Here is a 26,762-nt window from a genome sequence, read left to right as displayed (position 1 = left end):
AGAACCGCTGCCGTCGAGATCCGGCGAGATTGGGCGACACCAGGGGCATGCGCGGAAAGAGCAGCCAGCCATGCTTATTGCGCATGCTCTTTTTCCGCCCATTCTTACCGGTTGTAGGCGGCAGTTTCCCCCAGTGTGAAACAGCCTGTACGTAAGTACGCTTGCCGGAAATCGGAAAAAGCGCCTAGTAGTTCTACTGCACTAAAAGTCACGCGACTTTTTATTATGGTAATCACTACCGAACTGCCGCCACCTTTGTTTTGAGATGTGCAGAGGAAGGAGCGATTTTCGGTTCTAATGTAGGATTCCGCCAGTGGTTCTCGCTGATGTTTTGTAGGTTTCTGCTAACCACATTATTACGGACAGGAGTAGCAGTTTCGTGGCTTAGTGGCTCCGTCTGAATTACTAACCTGTACCTGTTTGTTGTTATGGTTTCACCTGATGCACTTTTTCATTACCGAAAACATGCGAGTGTGAAACGGAGAGCTTATATCGCCTTTATATGCGGACCAAAAATGTTTCTCCCGTTACTTTCAATTCCCTGCACATTTTATGTACTGGACGTACCAGAAACATGATGCATCGACTGCATGAATAAAGGAAGACATAAAAAAAGGCTGAGGCTTAACTTGGTTAAGCCTGGAGAATGCGAAGCATCATCGTGTCGCGTAATTTGGAGGCGCACAACCACAGCGACGGCGCGAGGTGGGCCCCCGTTTCTCCACTGTCGTGACGTCATCGTGTCACGTGGTGTGACGTCATGTATCACGTGATTTGGAGGCGCACAACCACAGCGACGGCGCGAGGTGGGCCCCCGTTTCTCCACTGTCGTGACGTCATCGTGTCACGTGGTGTGTCGTCATGTATCACGTGATTTGGAGGCGCACAACCACAGCGACGGCGCGAGGTGGGCCCCCGTTTCTCTACTGTCGTGACGTCATCGTGTCACGTGGTGTGACGTCATGTATCACGTGATTTGGAGGCGCATAACCACGGTGAAGGGCTGAAGTGGTAGCTAAAGTAGTATGCTTCGCATAAAAAATTGTGCGGTTAATGGCATCTTAGTCGAAATCAAGAGAAAGGAATGGGCTTGGGCAGGGCATGTAATCCGAAGGCAAGACAACCGCTGGTCCTCTTGGAACGGAGTGGATTCCAAGAGAAGGTAAGCGTAGCAGGGGGCGACAGAAAGTTAGGTAAGTCACGGGGATAAGGCGGCCGCAACTGGCAAGGGATAGTTAATTGGAGAGACATGGGAGAGGCTCTTGCACTGCAGTGGCGTAGTCAGACTGATCGTGATAATGTTGAAGGTTTTTTCAGTGGGATTTTCGAAATGCAACAAGAAAACAAAACTAATTGCTTCTGCTATCCACAAAACGGAACTGTAATTTCGTTTATGCGCTAGTGCTAGGAAGTAAGGGAGTGAAAATATTTTGTCTTTCAAAGCATGAAGATCAATACGCTTTCATCATGGCACGTTACAGGACACAGTTTTCATCCTTCATCATTTGATCCTTTCGTTCTAGCGAAGACACTAGTGCTCTGTTCTTTAAAATATACAGCTGCGACCACGCACTACAGCAGTACTTATCTACGGTTATTAGTTATTTTCTCTCACAAATATATCGACACACTTTCCCCGCTGGTACCGCATGTTAGGGTCTGAGCGTGAAACAGAACAGCCGGAAGTCAGCATCGGCCCAAGCCGCTTGTGCTGCTTCTCGGCGCTGTGTCATTCCGCGAAGCGGGCATGAAGCTGGCCTACGGTAACGTTTCGGTGCAACAAAGGCGGTCCACGCGAGGCCCATTTCCGCGCCATTCAGCGGTGGACACCGCGGCGGCCGAGAAGCCGTGTCCCGGGTCGTGCGCTCGGAAAGGGGACACACGTGCGTTTGACGGGCCGCGGCGCACCGAGCGAAGAAAGGTGCCGGGCGGCTCCGGCGATGTTCCCCGGCCCGCGGCAGCCCTGACCGGAATAGGCGGAAGGCCGCGGCTCGCGGCAACCGCGGATCGAAGGCAAACACACTCACGGTCACTCAACCGAGGGGCCCCACCGCGGCCTTGGGAGTCGGACGTCAGCGGCTGAGGGCCGTTCACCTCCGGTGCAGCGAGATGAGCGCGCCGGCCCGAGCCTCCCCTACTGCGGGGTTCTGCAGGCCGCATTACTTTCATCGCTTCGACTGGAGGCAGTCTACGCGCACACGTATTACCTATAAAAGGCATGCAGAGCGGGTTATCTTTTTCTTGTTTTGGTACCAAAGGAATCAACTGCTGGCACCGTGCTGCTTAGCACCCACATCGCCGCCCCTGTCATTGACGTCACAGAGCCGAATGGGGGAGCAAAACTTATTTTCGTTTCATTTGCAGTGATCTGCCATCTCAAGCACCGTTGATGAAAGGGTGGTTTCTTCGGGCAAGTGGACATGGCGAAGAAAGCGCTCAGTAATTACAGGCAGCGAGGAGTGGAGGCATTTTATTATCGCTACCCTGGCTACTTCTCTGAATAGCAACAACCCAGACTGTCCGTACAAGGCGGTCCCCGAGCTTAACTTTGCCGAATGAGTGGCTACAGGCAACATATACGACACCACTGAAGATGATGAAGCCAAGACGAACGAAGATGCTCTTGAGCTGGCCAGACTGCAGAGACAGCCGAACGCCAGATGCGCATCAAGACAGGCTTAAGATATAAGGGCACACCCACTGAAATGTGAACGACCGAGTTAGCATGCGCCTGGCCTTCGCGGCAACACTTTTGAGTCCGAACTGCTTGCCGCACCTATCGATAGCAATAAAGAGCACCCATAACTTTAAAAGCGTACATACACTGATACGTGGCTACGTATACAGCGCACTGTATGCATGGCCGCGTAGGTGGTAGTTGAAGGAAAGGACAAAAGCCTAGATTGTATAGAGAGGCTCCTATGGGCAGTCGGTGGAAATGTTTGTCTTCCACAGTTTCACTCAGAATTTCTTGTGTGTATCTGCGATTTTTGGGGGTGCTTTTTGCTTTAAGTTGTGACCTTATTTGGGGCGTCAGAGTGCACCTTGACCGGCCAGAAAAGAAGTACTTCAAAATTCTCCCCCCCCCCTCTCTCTCACACACACACACACGCACACACACACACGCACACACTTTTTTTTGCCGCGCAGAAGCGAGGCGCTGTACACTACTCCACCGATTGGTCCCCGCTTTTGTTCTGCGCGATACGCGAGCTTAACAGACCTAAGGCTACAACATTTTTATTCAGCGAATGGCGTGATTTAAAATGCATGCGCATCTCCCCAAATTCTTGTACAGCGAAAGCTGTTATATCCTTGGTTTAGCCATATAGTCCTGCATTCTACCGAGGAAACTACAGCGTGAGCCGTGAGACCTTAATTACTTACTGAATTAACTTGTTGCAAATTAATTCATTTATTTTAAGTTAACTGAGTTTAAATCAAATCCAAGTCAATGGCCGCCACCTGCCGTAGCAGGTAGCGGCCACTTAGAACGGTTGGCAGGTGGCAAAGTGGAGAGAGTAAAATCCCCTTTCCCGTTTAGGGTCCTGCCGCTGAGGTTGTCCTAAGCTGGTCCAGCGTGGCCCAGACTTCTGCGTCACTGAAAGGCTTGTACAGCTGCGGGTTTAGTTGTCCCGAATATTGTGGGCTCGTTTCTCCGTCGTATGCGGTGGTTAGGTATTTGTCCCGGAGGAGGTCAAATGAGTCTTGTTCGTCCCCGATGTGTTGATGGACGATTGGAGTGAGCTGTCCTTGCACAGCCGACTTGGACTGCGAGGGGTCGAGAAGGTGGTGGAGCAGGTGCCACGTTCTCTTGCTCCGCAGTTGTCCATTTGGTCTGTCGCAGGTTTGACACCACTGTTTCCGGGTGAGTTCTCTTGCATGCTGTTCGATTTCTCTTTCGAGTTTGGCGATTTGACTACTCATAGCCTTTTGTTGAGTCTGTCTCTTCCATCTCTTCATGAGACTATTTGTTGCCTCACACATGTGTGCCAATCTCGAATCGAGGTTAGACTGTTCGGCGGACCTAATTCGAAATAGGGCACTCCATAACCTAGACCTGAAATCTGTCGCGGCACTCACAGATTGCGTCAACATACGCTGGGAGATAGGAATCAACCCAGCAGCTGGAAACATGCCAAAGTGACATTAATCCCAAACCTTAACAAGAAACTCAACTTGGACAACCTATGACCTATTTCCCTCGCATCTTGCCTCGAGTAGCTCATGGAGCACGTAGTACTGAGCAGACTACGGAACTACACCAAAGACCACAACCTCATGTCACACTCCATGGTGGGCTTCAGAAGAGGACGCTCCACCCAAAACGTCCTGCTCCAGCTGTCACGCACATATTTACTCAAATCTCTAGCCCAAACTGCCGGCTCCGTGGCGAATAGGCTACTTTGGACTACATAATATGGGACTGTAAAGCGCATCCTCCCCCCCCACATATCTCATGACTGCTCCCTCACATGACCTGTGGCTTTCAGCAAAGGCCAATGACGACCAAGACACTCAAGTCAAGGCCGTCTAATGGGCCTGTGCTGTCCAAGACCTGCATGGTCTGGACATCACCCACTGACCACCACTCTACTCTTTCGTTCAATAAAGTTTTTACTCGCTTACTCCCGTTTAGGGGAGGGAAAGGAGACAGAAAGTGAGAGAGAGAAGCGAGAGGGTGGCAGGCGACGGGTGACCAGATCAGATTTCGCTGATTCTCCTTAGCACGGCTAGGCTTGCTCTCACAGCTGACGGTATAGATTCCTCCGCAAACTGCAGAGCTGAATGGCTGAACCAAAGCTATAACTGCTTTCGCTGATTAAAGCGCTAGGTTGGTAAGTTACGCTCTATAAATTTTTTTTATATCACAAAGCATGCCTGTTTTCCCCTGTTACAGATAAAAAATATATGTATTGCGCACAATATCATGGAAATCTGCAGCGCATACGAACATTTAGTGAATTTAAATGAACGAGATTCGGTCAATAAATCAGTATATAGAGCACAAACATCAACCCTCTAAAACCATATAATTGGCTTGAGTCGGGCCGCCCAGCAAGAAGACCGCCCTAAGGGCGCAATGACAATCTATAGGCGTCTTATGAGCACAACTGCACTTCACGAGAGGGGAAAAATATTACACATCAATGGGCGAATCAACGGGCGAATAAACGGGCGAATCAACGGGCGAATCAACGGGCGAATCAACGGGCGAATCAACGGGCGAATCAATGGGCGAATCCAAGCAGATGCAGCCCCAAGAGGCGGAGGGAATGTTCGGCGCCGGGTTCTTGCTTATTTATTTATTTTTACTCCCTCTGGACCAGTGGGCATTACAGAGGGGAGTGGGGATACATACAAAAAATGCAATATGAACAGTATCAACAGAAAGAGAAACGAAGGAAAGTACAAGTACATAGGCGTAAAAAACACGAGAAGAAAATGACCGTTACAAATACAGCGGGGACACATAAAAAACAATCATCAGGCAGTAAAGAGCAAGATTTAGACAGTAGCAAGCATATGCACATTTAGAGAAAAACAATGGCTTTGCGAAATGCGTCATTATCGGTCATAAAAGCTATGTCATAGGGAAGGTGAATCCAGCTGACATAAGTTCTAGATACGAATGAGCCATGAAAACATACTGTGTGGCAAGATGGAATCTAAACTTTGCGGCGGTGATCAATGCGTGCTGATATTTAAGGTGGTTTTGTTAGTATGTTTTTTTCGGTCACATAGCTGTTGTGGTTTGGTTTGGTTTGGTTTATGGGGTTTAACGTCCCAAAGCGACTAAGGCTATGAGAGACGCCGTAGTGGAGGGCTCCGGAAATTTCGACCACCTGGGGTTCTTTAACGTGCACTGACATCGCACAGTACACGGGCCTCTAGAATTTCTCCTCCAAAGAAATTCCAGCCGCCGCGGCCGGGATCGAACCCGCGTCTTTTGGGTCAGCAGCCGAGCACCATAGCCGCTGAGCCACCGCGGCGGCTATAGCTGTTGTGGTAAATTTTATGAAAAATCCATACTGAAGCTACTGACCTACGAAGAGATAGAAGTGGAAGGGACGTGGACACCGTGCTCATGAACACGAAGGCAAGCGCAACCGCAGTGAAAGAAAGGGCCGCCAGTTACGCTCACGCCAGCATACGCTCCTGCTAGCTGTGCCGGGTCCCTTATCGTCGAGCGTAATTTAGGACAAACCATTTTCTACCGCCCAACACGATGTCCCTGGCGAGCGAGAAACGAGACTTTCGCTCTTTACGCCCGAGGTTATCTTCCCGATCTCAGATAATATCTTTCAGGCGCACCTTGGCGTAATGGTGACGGTGCTGTTACCATGGCTTATGTTTCCACTGCGACTCATTCTCCTTGCTCGACCTGCCTTCGTGTCAGCCGGGCAGATGCTGCTCGCGATTCACAGGCACGAACGGGGCCCCCTTTCACTTGCAACGATAAACAGAGGAAGGCCGGGCGCCTCGGCTTCGCGGCTGACGCGCGCTGTGGGGAGCCTCGATGGCCTTCGACCGTCGGCAACGCCACCACGCGGCTATCAGGCGCGAATTCTCCGCATTTCTTTTGTTTTTCGTGCTACATAAAATTTGCTCCCATAATCGGGTCATTGGAGGCATGCGCACACGCTAGGAGTCTATACTGGCGACGTGGGTATTTATCTGATAACGCGACGTTTTTACTAACCCTGGCGATACCAGTTCCAGAAGCCACCTGGCGTGCAGTCCTACTTCTTGCGCAATCGTTCCTTCTAAACTATACTGCGGGTGGCGGCAAGTCTTGCGCTGAAACAGCAAACTGGTAATGAAACTGCAGATGCACAGTCGCTGTTTCGGAAAGTCTCTTTCGAGGGCAGATACCTTTCGGTTGTCTGAGCCGGTAGAAGTGTATGAAGCGGACGCGATACGCCTGGCGCGGCGAAATTGGTTTGTGTGCAAATGATCTTCCATCCGCAACTGCACATACTCTGTATCACCGAGTCATTTCTTCCCTAACACTTCTGAATAAATCCAAGCAGGGAGAACCGCCACGTGCATGCACTCTTTTCAAAGTAGGACACTTCTACTGGCGAAACACGAATGTCTTCTCTCCGGCACTGTGCTACTATACGACGAGAACCACGTGTAGTTCGCCACCCACGCGTTCTGTGTAGTTATAGAGGTACCTGGATGACACTTTCGTCCGTTGTGCACCTTATGTGGACACCTGAACAAAAGCGAGGCCATAATACAGCGCTGCGTCTAATAGCAAAGCGCAGGTGGCGGCCAGCGCGTGACAGGCGAAATAACTAATGAGAAATAATTTCACAGCGAAACCTAGGAACTGGTTCAAAGCAAGTCGAAATGACTTCCTATGCCATTTAAAGAAAACGCCCTTTCGGAATATACACAGCCCTAGAAATATTTTCGGTGGCTATGGGAGCATAATCACACTGCGCGAAAAAACAAAACAAAAACATGCTGTTGCAAGCAAGTATGGGTTCTCACCCTGCTGCATAGCCTCGTAATCACTTGAACTTTGCACTGCTGTAGTCAAGGTATCGGATTCGATTACTGGCCAGCACCTACCTAAGTTGATGGGCGGTGAAAATATGCAACATCGCTTCGCTTCGATTTCAGAACACCAAGAGAGCCTCTTTCTCACTTCAGTGGAAAGTTCTAGTATCAAAAAGTTAATTTAGGAAGAGTCAGCAAAAAAATCTGTATTCATAAAGTTCACCAGCCGGAATATTCAGCACACCGAATTTGAAGGAAATACTGACATACTTGAGTCGTGTCTATGTCGTGATTGTTGCCGATGCCTTGAGAAAGAATCGGCATTCGGGGCGTCGGTTGACCCGAAGCCGATCATACATAAGAGAATTTTTTTAATTTGGCTGTTGTTATTGTTTTATTTACTTAACTGCGACGATACATTCGCGTGCAATTCATGTGACAATACAGTCGCATGATTGCGGGGAAAAATAAATTAGCGAGTTGAAGGACGAGAAGCAACGGCTCAATCAGTAATAAATGTGGAGAAGGGACCATAACGCAACAGTGGGCGAATACGGGCTAGCCGGGCTGAAGCCTTCCTCTCCACCATCTTGTAGACAAACTCCGACAAGCGGCAAAGGTTTTTTTCTCGCCCAGTCCCTTTCCCAGTGTTGTACACGTGTAAGTGCTACCCGCGAAAAATAAATAAATAAATAAAAATGTTCCAAGCAGCAGAAGCGGGGTGACAAAAAACTATAATAAACAAGGCGCGAAAAACAAGGGAATTTAAGGGAAAATATTGCGAGACTATTTAGCGAGGCTAGGTTTTCGTGGTCAAGCAGGCTTTAGACGAAGGTCGGCCAACTCGGTGAGTGGAGACCTTAGTGCTGGCGCACTGAAACTGGAGGGGATACTTCAGCTTCGCCCTCAGGGTATGAGGCGATGGCGTTGATGGGTTAATGCCCGTATATGCGGAAGCGTATTCTTTACTTTACATTCATAGATTCCTGGGAGTCCTCATACCCCATCCTGGCGCAGTGGTGCAGCGGTTGAGCGGTGCGCCACTGCCCTGCGATGACAGGTGCTGCCACCGGTGGGGCTTGTGCGACCCAGGTTGCTCTTCCCGAGCAACCCGCGTCGCCAGACAGGCAGCGGCGAAATCGGTGAGTGGGGTTCTCAGCACTAGCGCATTAAAAAAAAAAAAAAAGCACAGACACATTGGTGCCGGGTTGTGTTTACACGCAGTGCTTACACGCCCAAGCTCCCACACTTGTGGGCTACATTTCTAGCACAAAGCTCCCTTTTACGGCTCTATCTGCGCATCCTTTTTTTATTCGGTAAACCTCGCAGTCCTGTGGTTGTGCTTCTATCTTCTGCGTCCTTGTCTTCCGCACTGTGTTTACTGCGGCCATGAAAACCATCAGCACGCCCAAGTTTCCGCACACGGTGGTAAGGCGAGTACATGCACCTCTAATTGAAAATGAATTTCGTGAATGTAGTGCAACGCTATATTTGACATCTGGACACTTATATGCGTGTTTCTACATCCTGTATTTGTACATAGTGTATACTGCCGCCCTACCCCTATCCTTTCTTACTATTGCTCTACCCTTTCTTTCCCTCTCCCTGTTATTTTATTCCCGCTAGCCGCAGCTCAGGTGCTTCAGGTTTCGATGGCAGATGCCAAGGCTAGCAACATCTTTTCCTTGCATTGTTACTTTTATTTTTATTAATAAATCGCCACTAACAACAACTTGTATGCAGGTGATTTCTCTAATACCCTCACTGGCACGTTGTATAGCACTAGGTTATCGATATGTGCCCCTAGTAACAAAAGGGGAAAAGCAGAAACAGTCTGCTTGATGAAAAAACGTTTCTTGTTGTCTTCATGTGCAATTTGTACCTACCGCCGCTATTGAGGACCTGAATTCACTAAACAAGGTTTAATGTTAAATATGACCTCGGTTTGTGACTGGCTGGCACTTCAGTTATCATCTCGTGGTTGACCACCTTTCACAGCACACTGCCTTCAAACAAGCGCTAACCAAACTTAGATAATAAATACTTTGCTCATCCGGCTCTTGAATTTTATCTGCGCCGCATATATTATACGTCATGTTGATGCTAAAAACTGGTTTAAAGCAGTCATCCTACTCTTCTCTGTAATTCAACGCAAGGCAGACCAAAAAGGGGGATTCTTACGAGAAGAAATTTGTTCTCGTGCAAGCCGAAGTCAATGAATTGCCTTTCCGTGAAAATTATCCTAATTTCCGGTATACAGTCTGCTACAGGTGTACAGTCCGTGGGACACAATTTTCGCTAAAAAAATTACCAGATTGTCCGCACCCGGTACACAGCCCGTAAATGCAAGGTATGCAACCAGCTCATCAAAACGAATTTGCGCGCTCAGCGCAAGTATCCCAAAACCTCGTAATAAAATAACTGTTGGGAATTTCTTGCCATATTCGGCGATGTCAAAAATCTATGGCGCATAGTCCGCACCTATCTATGGTCCGCAAAGCGCAAAATTCCTGCCATTAAACATGTTTAGTCCGCGGACTGTGCACCGAAAATTACAGAGCACCTTGCCTCTTTTTTTTTTTTTTTTTTCAGCTTGGGTTGCCAGTCTGAGAGACCTGGTTAGGCTCTAGAGCGTGAGTACTCAAGGAACCGTATTCTATGAGGCTTAATAGCGCTAGAAAGCCGTCTAAGCGATAAAGAGTGCCTTTGAGTGTGACAACAAATGCCACTGTATAGAGATCATACAATGACCGCCTTGTTTTGACACATAGGATACGTCGCAGTATGCACAATCGGAGGAAGAGGAAACGGTGGCTTTGTGAGCTCGTACGACGCCAGCGGTTACGTGCGCGTTAGCGTTGCGCCTGAGGTTTACAGCGGCGGCAGTGATTCACGTCATTGTCTCCCATTCGCCCGTCGGCGCTCATTTGCATGTTGCGTGGGCTTAACAAGAGGCTTGTTATGCAGCGCAGGTACCTGCTCGGCGCCACGGCTCGCTGAGCGCCAAGCGCGACAACATGTTTTAGGGAACGCGACTATCTGGCGAAAGAATCTTGCCTCTTTTATGCAATACTTTTTTTTTTTTTTTGCCCCTTCATGCCGGGATGGATCTGTCGCTCGGTCTTCCGTCTGCGGCTCATCCGGAGTCGGCAAAATGGAAGAGCAACGACAACCTTGACGTTTTTTTCCTCGAGTAGTCCTGCGCGTGCTTCGGGGGAGGCGTGCTAGAGCGTTCATGCGCCGCCGCTGACGGCTGAGCGCCATGCGTGGCCGCCGGCACGGGTGAGGTCTTCCCCCTGGCGGCGAGGCAGGCACCCTCGTCTGCGCATCGCACCACGCGGCGTCATTAAGACCAGCGCGATGATTAGCCCTTTGTGGCACAAGGTCGGCCGCCGAGGATGATCCGCTTACGGGGGAAGCCGCGCGTTTATAGACGTGCCTATCCCACATTCTTGAGACGCCGCGCGACGAAAAGGGAAAAATAAAGAATGGACGAAAATGCGCGTGCGGCGTAAAACTGCTAGTTCGTCACAATTCTGGTTGCTACGAGAGGGACCAACAAGTATGTGACGTAAGAGCATGCGCGTGTTAGGCATTCTAGGAGGCGTTATTTTTTTTTACTCGAAGATAGGAAAATTGCGGCGCGCGTAATGAGCGCAGGACGCTTACAAGGTGAATGCGCGCAGGAATTTCATCGCGCACCTTCCTCGCGAGTAATGATGGACAGCGAGCGCGCGTGTTGATGCAAAACTGGCAATTTTCTTTCTTTAATGCTCCTGTTCTGAATAAAAGAAGAGGGGGCCCAACTTTTCCTCAACATTGTTCGCGAAATGAGTGCGTCGTGTAATGCCGTGGCTATTTACCGTCGCTACTCAAGTAAAAATAAAAAACCCACGTCATCGTACACCAGCCTAATTAGGGCGGACGAACCCGGGTGTTGCGTTATCTGCAGAGAGTAACAGCAAGAGGAAAGAGCACTTAGTGCTGCAGGCGAGAAAACTTCGCGAGGGCCAAGGTCGTTCCGCCCTGCAAGGGCGGTTTCTGCAAGAACCAAGTTGCATTGTAAACCCAGCACGTATTCGTAATCAAGCTGGAGGGCCTCAAGTGCGTCACCTCCTGCCGATGTGGAAAGCAGATGCTCCGTCCTGTAATGCTCATTCGGGCAGTCCAGTGCTCCAAGATGGGCGGCGGCAGCAGACTTTCTTTTGTTTTGGCCAACAGCTATTTCAGAAGCTACCGCCGAGCACTCAAGTGACGCCGTGCTATTAGAGATGAGACGTTGATTGTTGGCCATGCCGCACTTAGCTCTGTAGAAGTTGAAAAGGCAGAAATGGCGGCTTTCGACGGCTGGCTGACCGCCCGCGACGCATCACACGTCGATGGAGACCTCAACTGCTGCGCGCGCATTCGAACTGCCTCAGCGCACGGCGGACGCGAGCAGCACGAAGGCGTTCCGAGGGGCTTCGCCGCCAGCGCCGCGCGCCATGCCGTGTGCTCCTTAGGGGCCTGCGTGTAGCGAGGGAGGCCACTGCCTCGAGCGTAATAGATCCGACCATCCGCGGCCCAGGTAGCGAGCACTTCCCCCGCCGGGTGAACGGCCACGTCGCCCGTCGCGAAACCGTGACGAGAAAGCGAAAGCTCGCTCCTCCAGCGCCGCCGCTAGTCGGCCGGCCGTTGCTTCGCTCGCGCTCCGGCTCTTTGTCACACCTAATGCAACAGCGCCCGAGCGCAGAGGTGCACTCTGCTCTCACAGCGGCCGGGAGCCGCCTGGGCCCAGGGCGCTGGCGCATCGCGATTGCAAGGAGAGCAGCTCGGCATTCCGACCACGGACTCGGACTCCCGCACGTACGGAGTGGCCATGGGATGAAATGAGAAAAGAAGACGGAGAAGTGGAACCAAGTGCTTCGTAGCTAACGGTGGTGCCCGCGCTTGTGTCTGACGAACGTACCGTCAGTTCGAAAAGCCGCCGCGGTGGCTCAGTGGCTACGGTGCTCGGCTGCTGGCCCGAAAGACGCGGGTTCGATCCCGGCCGCGGCGGTTGAATTTCTTTGGAGGAGAAATTCGAGGCCCGTGTACTGTGCGATGTCAGTGCACGTTAAAGAACCCCAGGTGGTCGAAATTTCCGGAGCCCTCCACTACGGCGTCTCTCATAGCCTCAGTCGCTTTGGGACGTTAAACCACATACACCAACCAATCAGTTCGAAACAAGGGATAAAGACTGTCCAGTCAAAGAGGCCATTCAAGACCGTCCGATAGAGACTGACCACATATCAGCTCTGACAGCTACATAAAGCTAATGCTTTTGTGGGGCTCGACCTTGCATCGAACCGAGCTCTGTTATTAGTTTTTTCTGCCAGTGGATTAACGTCGCTGCTCCATTTTTTTTTCTCTCTCTCTCTCTCGTCTGTGATGCTGAAACGAGTAGCCGACGCCATTTTCAGCGTCGCCTCGTTTTTGCGCATAAACAAAATTAAAAGAATGTCCCGTATTAACAGAGGCAGACCAAGAATGCTAAGCTCATCTCCTGAAGTTGCAACACTTTTGCAGACTATCTTACAGCAAGCGGTGTTAACCAAATCATCAAGCAGGCGTTGCGCTTAGGGGAGTCCTTTCTCATAGCGTTCTGGAATTGCCACGCACATCGCATTCCTTTACTCTTTTCATTTCAGCGCGTGCATGCAAACTTAAAGTATGTTCGAAACAAAGGAACAGTATCTTTCTTTCAGCATGCCGGAATTTTTCGCGAAACAGCAGAAAGACTGTGACGAGGGATACAGCTTTGATGTCCTCCGTCCAGTATACTTTCCGCACCTCTTTCTGCAGCCGACAAGTCGCGCTTGAGGTACGTGACACGTCATGTACCACACGCACCACGCAGTTAGCAGGGAAAGGAACAGTCGTCACTTTTAGATACTTTGACCCAATGTCTTTGGCATTATGTCCTTTGTTGCTTACGCACCATTAAACGCAGCATAACTTACTTTCAGATGACAAGCTGATTTTCGCAGTGTTGTCTTTCAAGCTTGACTTCACTAAAACTGCGAAAATTAAAGGGATACTGACGACAAATAGAAGTTGGCCTGTATCGATATAGGGGACTGTGTTATAATTACAAAGTGACCACTCTCTCTGGAGACGGAGCTTTTATAAGCTAGAAAAGACAGAAAGAAAAATAAATACAGGTGTCGCCATCACCGGTCGTTTCCGCAAGTAAAATACGTGCGTTAACAACATTTTTTTTGCGCGGATCCCTGAGGCTACGCTACACAACCATTCACTTCCAAACGGTGGCAACCGGTTTTTGTTGGTGAGGGCGTCCTGATCGACTGGCGGGAAGATTCTTCAATACGATTTTCTGACCGATAGATGCCTCTTTTGCTGCCAGATAAACGCCAACAAGGCCAGATGTTTCCAGAGAGTCAATCTTTACTGCAAAAAATAATTGGATGGAGTTGACCTCAGGGTCCCTTTAAACAGTGGTGAAACAACAACAGCAGTGTTTTCAATACACAGAGACATGTAAAAGAATGCGCTTTGCTCGTGACGAAAGAAGAAACAAATACTGATAATGCTAACCAGTTCTGCACCAGTTTAATCTATCAAGCGACGTGAAATTTTTAGAGAAAGATATCAGATTTCCAAGCTCTGGCATGATAGCTTCTTTGATGCATTACTGCCTCTTTGCTGAAATCATTTTCCTTGACTTTCTATAATTAAGAAAACAATTAATAAAAATACAATAATTTGTTACAGTAACAATTTTTTTTGCCTCTGAATAAGCCTCGGTAAATGGCCTATAAAAAATTGCACGATTATCCCGTGTCTGGGTGATGTTACTTGAGGCATAAAATACACAACTCGCCGACCGACCTTTCAGGGCAAAAGATGTACCGAACATTGTTCGTTTACAACTGCTGGCATATTCCACGTAGGAAAGTGCACACAAAGTTGAAATGGAATGGCGAAAGTCTTTGTCTTCCTGGAAATAAACGTCTGGACGCAGTTACACTGCAGAAAGTAAAACAAAAGGAGATTAGTGACGTGTGCTATGACGCCTTACGTATACATCCTGTCCTGCCAGACAGATCGCTATCGCCAATCTACCTCCATCTTCCGTATGCAATCAAGGTGCACCGGTTGCGCAGTTCGGTCTCCATCCCTGACCGCGAGCATAACAGTGGCCTTTCGCGCTCTTTAGACTTTGTTATCTGGCCATCCGAGATAGATATCGAGCTATACGGCGAAAATAGTGCATCCTGCCTCGTACAGTACGTCGCGACCTTGCAACGAAAATGAACACTTGCGCACCGTTGGTGCAGCCAATGACGCATTTCCGGCGCTGTCTGGCTCTCTCTTTCTCACTCTCTCCAGTGCAGAGAAATCAGGAAGGTACATGACGCAATCTGCTATCCGCTCCGTACTAGATCATTCAGAAGCATCTAAATTAAAATGTTAATGTGCATGGCGTATACCACACTGTGCTAGTTAGTACTATAAGTGAGCACGTCGAGACCTTTTCTGCAACCACATTTTACGACGGCACACAGCTCACTCACCTGCGAAAACAAACTGATTCGGTCGGTCTCCAGAATATGATGCAGATCTCTTATATGTTTAATACGGAACTGACTACCGCGGACAATTTGCAGCTACAAAGCGTTTAAAAGTTCGATGTGTTGAACAAAAATGCCAAGCGTTTTGTGATACGTTAAAACTCTGAACATGGCAGGGCTACTAGAGCTACAAGCAAGTGCTCACTCATTCTTTAGCTTGTGATGTGAAGTGCTATATAATGACGACTGAGCGTTTCTTCAGCCAAAATTTCTGGTATTTGTACCCTGGACGAATCGCTGGGGCATGGCGAAAACGCAGCCAGTGAACTAGAGCAACATGCCTCGGGCCTTGAGTTGCTATAGCCGCTTTATACCCAGCTCTGAGCTACTATGCGACGACTGAATGGGCAAAGGCGACCTGTTTTATAGTCCAGCGACGCGGTCGAGAAGTGGGTTGCAGCAGAGCAGCAAGCAGAAAGGAAAAGAGCTGGCCTATTCCGTGCTTTAGACCTTGTACAATAACTGTTGAATTGCTTATAAGCTGTTTTTACAATTACAGCTTGTTTATGTAATGTTCAATCCGGTAGATTTAGCTATACATTACGGACCACTTGCGCCCTTTTCTTTGGGCAGCGCTGGAGGCTCTTGGAAGCAGAATATTGTTGCGTGTTCTTTCTGCACGCTTCTGCACGCTTCTGCAGCGTGTAGCAGTCGCGATAGAGAGAAGGTGCGTACGGTCTGCGATAGAAGTATCAAGCACTACACCCAACTTATGCCCTCGGTATGGGACGCATCGTCATTGTAAATGGTTTTTTGGTGCTTAGGGATGCTGACTGCCGTAGGTTTGCAAAGGAAACTATGGCGAGAAGTGCCGAAGTTCCTTAATTTTCTTACAGAATTCTATACACACCAAGATGCCGGCGTAATACTTTCCCTTAATTACTGCCAACAGTATATATATCCCTACACTATGCAAAGGTCATGACAGACATGAGCGACGGAACCGACACTTTGCACTGAAAACATGCTAAAAAAATCACAGAGCAGAGAAAGACTCAACGTTGTCATTTTCAAACCGAACAAACCAATAAATAATATTTTTGTACATCAAGTGCGTTAGAAAAACGTGCATCTAAATGAGATCATACAGCTTGGCACAGAAAGATCACGTAGCATGCACGACTACTGCTATACCTTACGGTCAATTTTCTGTTAATGGCGGCGAAAAGGGAAAAGACGCTGCGAATCACCATCATAACACAGTTGTTCGAGCTCATTCTTTCCGTAACGTTCAAGCTCACTGCAGCTATACTGGAAGAAGAACAAATTACGCTCTTCTTCGAGAGCATGAAGGCCACTTCGCGTGTTACAGTCGCCGTGTAATAACGTTCCTCTTGCTCCCCTATTGTTCTCACTGCTCTTCCTATATCCTTAAGATAGTGAGTGGACAGTCCATATCTATTACAGCTAATTAAGTATGGACAGCGGCACTAATTCGGTCCGGCACAAAGGACAAGCGCTGGCCACTATAATACGGCAAATGAATACGCTGCGTGCCTGCAGCTCTGTATAACTAATTCAGTGCTGTGGAAAGAAGCAGGGGCCAAATGCCCAAATATTCGTGTATCCTGGTGTGCAAGGCCCGTTCTTAAATGGCCAGCACCCAATGCGATGGCCAGTGGAAGCAGCCAACCAGAGTACATTTAGGATGCCCTCGAGTGTCAAACGAATCGGACATGCAGGGACATTTTCGAATAGCTTTACGGGTCTGTACCATGTATCATTTAACTCGGCTGCACCGTACCGATCTTTTGTGGAACAAACAACCAAATGTCAGCGGCCGCTTTCTACAAATATACAAACACCCAAACCTGGAGACGTTAAACTGACTACAATCTGCATGCAGTATGAAGTCAGTACGTGTATACAGACATTTTAAAGATATGAAACCGGCGCACTGCACCAGCAAGTAAAACTTCGTTAAGTGAGAAAATAGCGCAAACATCAAATACTCATGGCGACTCACCGCACAGCTTTCCTGCACTGCAAGCGGGGACGATTTTTTTACAAGCAAGTCGACTCTCTAAGCCCCGCACATTGCAGTATATAACAACGCTCCCAACATGATAAAGCACGGCACGTCTTGGCTGGTACTGCATTTGTTTTTGTTGTTTTAGACCGTTGTTTGAACAATAGGTTGACACACTAAGTATGGAGACGACAAAAAAAGACAAAAGCAGCAGTAGCGCCGCCCCCGTGGCCTGTCCAGTCACGACGCCCGGCCCTAAATCGTCACGCTTGACGTCACGAATTCAACAGCTGGGGATGTGGCATACTAATCCGTTAAATTATCTGGAAGTGCTCCTGCTAAAAAGCGGAGCTTACCGCGCTGAACAAGCAGGGAGGTATTACTGCGAAGGGCCTTACTATTTCACTATAGTATAGTACTGAAATACTTAGGATCGTCCCCCTACATCATCCCCCCACTGTGACAACAAAGGTATACACACTCGCAACAAATCAAGCGAAGGCAGATTTTCTTTCTTTTTGGCATTGAAGTGCAACCTGCGAGTATTTCGCGCTCACCTTTGCGCTCACTCTGAAAGAAGGCTTCCAACTACAAATCCGCACCTTTTGGGATCATCAGAGACGCACGCTTCAGCCGCTGCGTGATCGGTGAAACATCTCCGGTATCACCGTCCCGCGTTACGGACGCGCCGCGGCGAAAAAAAAACTTTCACCGACAGAACGACTCCAGGTCATTTGGAAGGCGGCCCCGAAGGAAAAGCCGGAAAAGCGGTTGGCGACAAGCAATCCGCCGCCGGCTTGACCGACATTTCCAGAGAAGGCGGCAACGCCGGCGAGAGCGCGTCCGTTCGGGCTGTTCGCGGCATTCGGCATTACCATGCCATAAATATCCGCCCGAACGAACCGCCGCGGACACTGGGCGCTCGTCCCGTCAGGGAGAAAGCTCGCGGCCTCTCGTTTTGGGTTCGTTTCTTTTTCTGTTTGCGATTATTATTGCTATTATTTCTGGGTCGTGCGTACTCGCCTCCTGTTTTGTACTCTCAAGCGAACCCGGAACTCACGTAACTCGTTCACTCGTGACTACGTAAAGCTTTCATGCGTTGGCAGCAGCTATCCAGCCGGCCAGAGGTTGCCGAAAAAGAAAGTAAATAGGGAGAGGGGAGAAGAAAACAAAACGAAATGAAAGTGAATGACAGAAGGCGGCGAGCAGACACGCAAGCCCCTCAGTGAGTGTCGTAAGATGCGCAATGGTTACGCTGGACCGGTCCGTCCCTTTCTGGACATCTTTTCTTGGAAGGCATGCATGTGCGCCGCCGCGCGGTGGTGAGGCGAGCGTGGGGATGAGCTCAGGAGCGCTGTGCCTGTCGATTTAGAAAGCTCTTCACGGGGGGCGTTTTCGCTGTCGCTATTCGGGGAGACGCCGAGGCCGCTCTGAAGACGAGCTTCGCTCTTGCGCATTTTTTCTTCACTGTTTGTCGCGCGCTCCGAAGAGATACTTATATGTCGCGAGAGAGAAAAAAAAAAAGAAAGCTTAAACATCGATGTTCACAGCGAGTGAATAACGTGAACTAAAAGACTGCTTATACGTGCACTGAAAGAGGACTTCGAAAACTTCCTTTTCTTTCTTCTTGGCAAGCTCTAAACATAATTTTGTTCAGACAGACCGAGACACGCCCTGCACAACTTTTCCTCCTCCATTTTCCCACCAGACTCCACGGTGGCTCAGTGGTTACGGTGCTTGGCTGCTGACACGATAGACGCAGGTGTTCGAAATTATCCGGAGCCCTCCACTAGGACGTCTCTCATAGCCTAATCCACTTTGGGAAGCTAAATGTCATAAACCGAACCAAGCCAATTTCACATCAGAATCTCTTACCCTCGGCTGAAAGCATTATTTGAACCGAAGGTGAACAAGAACACTTCGCCACTGTGATCGCTCGAAACTCCTGCCGTTCACGGCACAAACTTTTCGAGTTCGATGCAGTAGTCGATTTGGCTCTTTTACTAAAGCTTAACTCGCAATGAACATTATGACACGCACACAGGAAAACACAGGAAAAGCCTTCTTTAGTTTCTAGTGCAAATGCAGTTTCGCGCTTCCATTCCCCCTCTGGAACGCTCTCGCACACAGCGCGAATGAGTACGAAGCCTCATTTGCACTGAGAACGTGAGGATGACCATCATGGGCTTGGACGGAAATCTTTCACACACTGAAAAGTCCGCCGCCAGCGCACGTTACGCACACGCCATCACCAGAGCGATTATAATTATCTGTACCGGTTATGAAGGGAAATTACGAACAAACAATGGTTAATTTTACCCCTGAGGCGCGAAAGCTATCAGAACGTTGAGCATGAAAAATGCGGCCACTACCGCACCACATCGCTTCAAAAACACACTTATCACTCCAAAGCGTGCGGGTGATGCCAGAACCAGCAACGTTCACTCTGACAGCGAGCGGGCGCCGGCAGCGCTGTGGCGGCCCCGTCCGCGCGCAGCACTTTCTCTCTTCGTGAGCGCCGCTTTCTCCGGAAGTGAAGGCGCGATATCTCACTGGGCATGTCCCCATTCGAAGCCGCGCGCAAAGCGCGGTACGGAAAATCACGGACCGCGTGTCTGATTCGTACTGGCCTCCATCTCAAGCAAGCAGGGGAATTTTTCAGGAAAGTACGTGCTTAACCGAACGGGTCAGCCCAAAATGAAAGGCCGGACATCACGGCGTACCTGCGGTCCAGTATCGCGTCGGCGGTGAGGACAGCATCGGCTTGGCCGGCATACTTGCATGAATGAGGAAGTGCCATTTAAGAGGCAGCTCTATTTTATACCGGTCTAATCGCTCGAAGGCTAGCGGGCAGGCAGGACGTGAATTTTAGTGGTTAAGCGAAGCGAGTGAACTGGAAAGAGTAAGAGAAGCGGAAACGCGAGAAACGCGCCGATCACCGATGATGGGCGGCTCAGCAAAGAGTTGAGGCCATCGGCGCGGCCTCGCTTTCTCACCTGTGCTCAGCGCAGGCCGCGTGGCTGGCGCATGTCGTCCCGTGGGCCGGCAGACCCGACGGCGCGCGAGCGCTGATCTCTGACGTCGCGGCTATCCTTGAGGGCGAGCCCGGCGCGCGCGCGCTACCGTCGGCGTACGCGACGTTGGCCGCCAGCGCAGCGAGAATGGGCCGCCCGCCGAAAGCGAGTCGGCGCGAAGGAGGAAGGCCCCTTTCCGGCTACGTCACGGGTCCCCCCTTCCCCTGCTGCTGCTGCTGCTGGCGGGCCGGCTCCTTAAAGAGGCCACTTTTTCCCGGCTGCCGAAGAAAGCCAGTCTGCGAGAACGCCGCCGGAATCCACGGCCGCCCGCCGGCGGCGCAGCACTTTCGGGCGGCAGCGATTTCTCCCCCGCCCGCCACCGACAGCAGGAAGACGAAGCTTTGTCGCGGGCCCCCGGTCCCCAGGAAGAACCACCGCAGCTGGGGAGGAGGGTCCGCGCAAACGCCACCACGGTCAGCAACAAGAAAAAAAAACAGAAAAAACGAAACCTGACAGCAACCGGGCGTCCCGTCACTGCTGTTTCTTTGCGGCTTAAGTGGGCGCTTCGTCGAACGCGCAGGCAAACGACCGAGTGGCGTCGCGAAGCGGTGACAAGAAAAGTGACCGGCGGATTCCCTTACGATAATGAGAGGGGGGGAGTCCCCCACCACTCTTGCATTCCAGGGGCCACGACCTCTCCTGCGCACCTCGGTGTGTTTGTCGGTGGTGGTTTGTCTCGCTCAAGCAGACAGAATGCTGTCCCAGGGAGCAGGTCTTCAAACGTGCAGTGCATCGCCCAGTCCTACTGTCCGGAACAGCGAGCGCAGTTAGCTGGTGGCGACGGCCCAAAATCCTTCATCCCAATGGTAAAAAAGCCCTTACCTCAAGTCTACGCATGGCTTCAGGGCGGGCCGCCCGAGCAAAACACAGTGTCATGTGACTTGGGTTCGGTGTTTTGGTGATGTTGAGCAGGTTTTCACTTGAGGCGCGGTTGGAGAGATAAGATACTGAGCTCTTGATGCACCAACTTACAGCCTTCGACTGGCTCCTGTTTTCGGCCTTGCGCGCCTTGCGGTCAGCTTGTCTCTCGATGCAACGTCATGCTTGTTTTGGAGCAAGGCTTATGAGGCTCTCAGGATGTAAGTGGCAGTAGGTCCATTGTTTCTCTTGCAAGTATTTTCTTAATATGCAGGAAGTGCGAACCACGGGGGCTTCTTGTACATTTCCTGCCTTCAAGGTCATGCAGCTGCTACTCAGGTATTGGAGTTATTCCAGAAGTAGCTTGCGTTCGTGTAGTCTGTGCAAGTTGAGGCAGCTTCTTAGCCTGCATTAGTCAAAAAAAAAAAGAAAGAAGTCTGGCTATGACGTATGAGCAGAGAGCGGTAATCGTGGAAGATGCAGGTAAAAAAATTCCACTGATTTTCGTTTCCTCACAAAAATAAGATTACAGGAAAATAAAATTTGGACATAGATTTGCTTCGTCCCACTTTGTAGGTCTCCATGGCCTTGACGTCCCTCGTACGCAACCGTCCTTGGGTCCTTTCTGAATCTATGCAAATTAAGCAGCTTAGTTCATAATTTCTACCCTTAAAAACAAAAAAAAACTGCTCAGTTGCTCAGTGCGTAGCTTGTATGCGGGTAAGTGCTGCCTTTTGGCTAGAGGGTGTAATGGGGAGGTGGGTGGTGTTACTGGATGGAGGGGACATCATTCACCGATGCTTCACACAGACAACGCCAGCATTTTCTCCAGGTGCCACATAGTACTGTTATCGCCGTAAAAAAGAAAAAGGTAGTAAGTTACAGATTGCAATTGAAATATCTAAGGAACGGGGTGATCAGGCAAGTTAAACGTTCCTGTTAAAGAGCACCCAACCATGCTGTAGTCGGTTCAGGCTTTAGCCAGCGGTGCCCACATATATTTTTTTTTCTCAACCAGAAGCCGAAGACCGATCACTTCTAGAAGAGGGTTTAGTCGCGCTGGTTGGTGCATGTTAATGGAAACCGATTGAGCAGCGCTAACAGACATTTGGTTGCTAGTCAGCGATTGCGTCTGTGTTCTTCTCTTACGTGCTGTCTGTTAGCACTGTTCAATTGGTCTCCACCATCGATCACTTCTACGTGCATCTCCTACGAAACCTGCATTCTTCTGTTACCTCTGGCAGAATCAGGTGGGCTTGTAACCCACCGAAGCACGCGATCTTAGTCCGCTGGACAAATAGTCCGCGGGTTCAATACTAGCCGTGACGGCCGCATCTCGGTGGGCAAAAATTTTTAGTCCATCTCATCAGCGAGAGCAAATGTACGCATGAAATGCACTGCTGGGAAGGCATTGCACCTTATAGGGCGCCCATAAGTGGTAGCCGCACTCAGGTATTAACCCGGTCATTCGGCTGCTGGCTGTGGTGCCGCCTTCGCCCGCTTCTATTCTTCAACCGGGCAGCGCGCATGGCCGCTCCCTGGCTGCTTTCGAGACTTCAAGAGCCGCTTCTCTTCCTGCTGAACAGCCCACGGGGCGTCCTCGTAACTTCACACTGTATCTGGCACCCTCCAAAGGAATGGCCGATTTACGCAACAAGCTTAAATGTGGATTTTCGTGCTGCTTTAGGAGCCGTCGCGTTCAGCCGCTTACCTTTTTTGCGTTAGGCAGCGCGCTGGCGTCCCTCCCTGTTCGGAGGGTCTCTGAGGACAAATAGATGTTGTCCCGTATCGATGTAGGGTACCTCGCTCTAATCACAAATAGACAACTCTCACCAAAAACGAAGCTTTAATAACCTAGGAAAGGCCAGAAAGCTACATGCAGACGCCGCCCTCACCAGCCGGTTCCTCGAGTAAAAATGCATGCGTCGATTACGATTTTTTTTTGTTTTTTTTGCGTGGAGGCTGCGCTACATCGGCATTCACTTCAAAGCGGTGAAAACCCAACCTTTTATGTAAGGATGCCACGAACTGGAATCGACTAGATATTAGCGGGTAGATTTTGAACCTTATTTTCCGTTGATAAGTCTTTTGGTGCATGAAAAATGCCAACATAGCCCGAGACTCAGAGAACCAATTTTTACTGAGAACAATATATGGATGTAGTTGTCGTCGGCATTCCTTTAAGGCGCTTTCCCGCTCATGTTCGGCCCTGCAACGACGTGTTAGTCCGCCTGCGCCGTCTTCTCACCTTCGTGTGCAGCTGCATAAAGCTGTCGTTGGCGACATGGACGAGCCTTATTTCTGTCTCTTCACTCACTCGGCTGCGGCGGCAACCCAGCATTTGGAAGCGCAGATGACGACGAAGGTGACGCAGACGACAGATGGAAACAGTAGAATGGGAGACCACCAGGTGGAAAACACAACGCGGTATGCTGCGGCGGTGGTCCAGTGGTCTAAGGCATCGAGAAACGAAGCTGCTCCAATGACCCCGGTGCTGGTTCGAATCCCTGATGGGCCTGAACTTTTTACTGTGTTAGCAGTGTAGTCCTCCTTTGGCAAAAAAAAAAGCGCGTGCGCGCGTGCGTGTGCGTGTGCGTGTGTGTGTGGGCGCGCGCACGCGCGCGAACGATTAATCCTTGACCGAAGCATTAAGTGCAGACTCAAACCACCACTCTCATAACCGCACTGCAATGCTCCATTTGCACCTGGATAATTACGCTAGCTGCACATGAATTAATCATTCTTAAAGGGTCAAAATAAAAGTCGCTTTACTTTAAATCATCATCATCAGCCTAACTACGTCCACTGCAGCACAACATGCCCCACATCCCTCCAATTAACGCTGTCCTGCGCCAGCTGTGCCCACCTCATGCCTGCAAACATCTTAACCTCATCCACCCACCTGACTTTCTGCCTCCCCTGTTTAGCTTGCCCTCTCTTGGAATCCACTCCGTCACCTTAAGCAGCCATCGCTTATCTGCGTTCGCATTACATTCCTTGCCCAAACCTATTTTTTCTTCTTGATTTCGACTACGATGTCATTAGCTCATTTTTGTTCCCTGTCCAACTCTGGTCCCTTTCCATAGCTCGCTGCATTGTCTTCAATTTAAATTCAACGCTTTTCAATAGCCTCCACGTTTTTTCCCCATAGTGAGGGCTTGTTTAAGCTGCTATTCCTCACCTGTAAGTGTAGACCAAATGCACTCCATCCCATTCTCATTATCCTCGCTATTTCCTCTCGTGTTCCGAATCTGCAAATCTGTCCTAAGTATGTATTCCCTTACCACTTCCAACGCTTCGCCGCCTATCGTAAACAGCTGCCCCCCCCCCCCCCCCCCACACACACACACACACACCCCGAGACTGTCGAACATTGCTTTAGTTTTGTGCATATTAGTTATTAGAGCCGCCGTTGTGCTTTCTTAGTCCAGGTCCTCGATCATGCTTTGCAATTTGTCCATGAACTTCGCAAGGCGATGTCATCAGTGAACCGTAGATTACTACCAGGTATTCTCCATTAACTTTTATCCACTGTTCTTCCCAAACAAGCTCTCTGAATGTTTCCTGTGTACACGCGTTGAATAGTACGGGAGAGATCGTGTCTCCTTGCCTGACACCCTTCCTGACTGTTGTGTACATAAATGTTGTGATGAGTTTAAAAGAGGGGAGAGTAGTTAATTTCGCTGGTAGTTTGTCAACAGAAATGATTCCCTTCCAGTGCGATTTCAAGTTTGCAACTGTTATGAGCCGGCAAGGAAAGCGGTAAGTGAACAAAAAGAAACTGCATCAGTCAATTAGCTAACGCGTACACCAGCTTACTGGCCTGATAACTACGGCCCTAATGTGGACGTAGCTGTACAGTACGCCAACACCACCCCGGAGCAACTACACGGTGTCCCGAAAGAAATCTGTACACTTCCACATTCCGCCTCCATAGGCTGTGGTGGCCGCTACCTTTTCACTATGTACAACCCATTCTGCAGTCGCTGGACCCAGACCTGCAAACTCAGGGCTGCCTGCCGGAGGACGGCGGTATCGCTCATTTTCAAACACTGAAGACAACTGGCAGCCGAGCATTTGACCTTAGATTCTCTCACACACAAAAAAAAATGACGCTCGATTTGTGCAGTGATGCCAAAATAGGATAGGTGCGCTAGCACTGTGTGGCCATTGAGTTGCATCGTTTATCTTGGTTTTGCATTTTTATCTTGATTATGCTTTGTTATACATGATATTGTTATGTGATTAAAGTGGTCAATCAAGCGTTTCTGTGTGCTGTGCGAGTGTATGGTATGGATGAAGCGCACAGGACACAGTGCTCACTACAGCCCTGCTATGCCTGCATACCAGTCACTGCTCCCGTATTGCAGAAAATCTAGCGTCGTCGGCGGCGGCGTTGTGAGCAGAAAAGTCAGGTGGCTAGTCACGTGACCTTGCGACGTTATCCCAATATGCGCACCGTGCCAGATGGGAAACACCGGTTTACTGCGCGTAGTAGCTGTATTCTAGTGTGCGTGTGTGTGTGTGTGGGGGGGGGGGGGGGGAGGAGGAGGGGGGTTGACAGGTGTGCCATCTACCAGAAGGACAAAGGCTTTTTTCGTGAATATGGGCACTAAAAAGATCGTTTCCATGCTCCTCCCCGCAGCCTTGTGCCAAGACTAGCATGACAGCAACCATTTAAGTAACATCGCACTAATCCAAACTCTGTTTGCACTCGATCAAATATCCCGCATGATCACAGTAGTTCCTGAAGTTAACACCGACCGGGTGCACTAAGCCAAGTCTAAAGCGGATGTCAGCTTTCTACAGCAGGCAGATGTAGACTCATTTGTCAGTCTTTTGTTCTCTTTGGCGGCTAGTTACTTTCTAGTATCGTTTGCACGGCCACGATAATGACGGCTCACTTAGCTGCCATGAAGCATTAGCAAGAGTTGCCTAAGTTCCCGGAAGTTTCAGGGTGAAAAATGCAGTTCTCCGGCAAAGAAAGGAAACGAATAGGTGAAGTCTAGATGAGAGCTCTGCGACTGCTTTTCACCTTTTCCCTTTTATACCGCTTCCACAGCAAACGATCGATGCTCTCAGAGGTGAAATGAGGCCGCGGGTTCTCTACGTGTTGTTGCAACAGACTACCACGTAACCAGCGACCTGCTCACGCAACGCTAACACCCCCTTTCCTTTGCCGAACACTCCTCTCGTATGGCGGAAACAAGCTGGCGCGTCAAGGGCGTTTCCGTGTGAATACGGGAGTACAGCGGAAGAATGCGGTAGGCAGCGGAGGACAGCTCAGAACGGAAGAGTCAGACGCGAACACACGCCAGCGAGCTACTCTGAACCTAAACCAGCCTCTCGTTTGCCGCGCATCTTTCACAGAACGCGTCCGGCAGAGTACTCCTAATGACTCCGCGGTGCAGGTGTCACCGTCACGCAGCGTAATGGCATCTGGGGCTTTTTGCGTGTAGCGTCGCGCGACTGCCGATAGCGGCCGCCTTTCACGTAGCCGCTCATTTAGATGTTTCTTTTTTTTTTTTTGCTTCTCGATGCTTGTCTTATTTCCTACTCGGGGCTTATTTCCTTCTCTAATCATGCACGATGGCTCCGCCACTTTACTCCGGCTTGTCCCAACGCTCTTTAAAAGCGCCCTGAGAGAGTCTGCATGTTCGCCCCCACCTTTTCTCGACCTCTCGACTTTTGTTTTGCTATTTTTAGTTCCTCTCCGAGCTGTTTCCGCGTCCTTTT

General features: G+C 49.8%; 1 protein-coding gene across 3 annotated transcripts in view; it reads right to left on the bottom strand.

Annotated features, from left to right (window-relative positions):
• The window catches only part of LOC149350271 (uncharacterized), a 54,366-nt gene extending 33,236 nt beyond the window's left edge, over positions 1-21,130 (bottom strand). The window contains exon 1 of one of the 3 annotated variants that reach the window (XM_089579268.1): positions 20,991-21,130. Coding sequence is in view for 1 of the 3 variants with exons in the window: in XM_089579266.1 (XP_089435392.1) it covers positions 19,818-19,869 (52 nt within the window). In the remaining 2 variants the exon portion in view is untranslated. Of the gene's footprint in view, positions 1-19,817; positions 19,962-20,090; positions 20,374-20,990 lie in introns of those variants that run through there. The other 2 variants (XM_089579267.1, XM_089579266.1) reach the window with 2 other exon arrangements.
• Between the last annotated feature and the right edge of the window lie 5,632 nt (positions 21,131-26,762).

Source organism: Amblyomma mixtum, chromosome 3 (genome assembly GCF_055824585.1).
Source record: "Amblyomma mixtum isolate Tamu chromosome 3, ASM5582458v1, whole genome shotgun sequence".
NCBI classification, from domain to species: domain Eukaryota; kingdom Metazoa; phylum Arthropoda; class Arachnida; order Ixodida; family Ixodidae; genus Amblyomma; species Amblyomma mixtum.
Note: the sequence above shows the minus strand (reverse complement) of the source record. Positions and strands in the feature narration are given on the sequence as shown.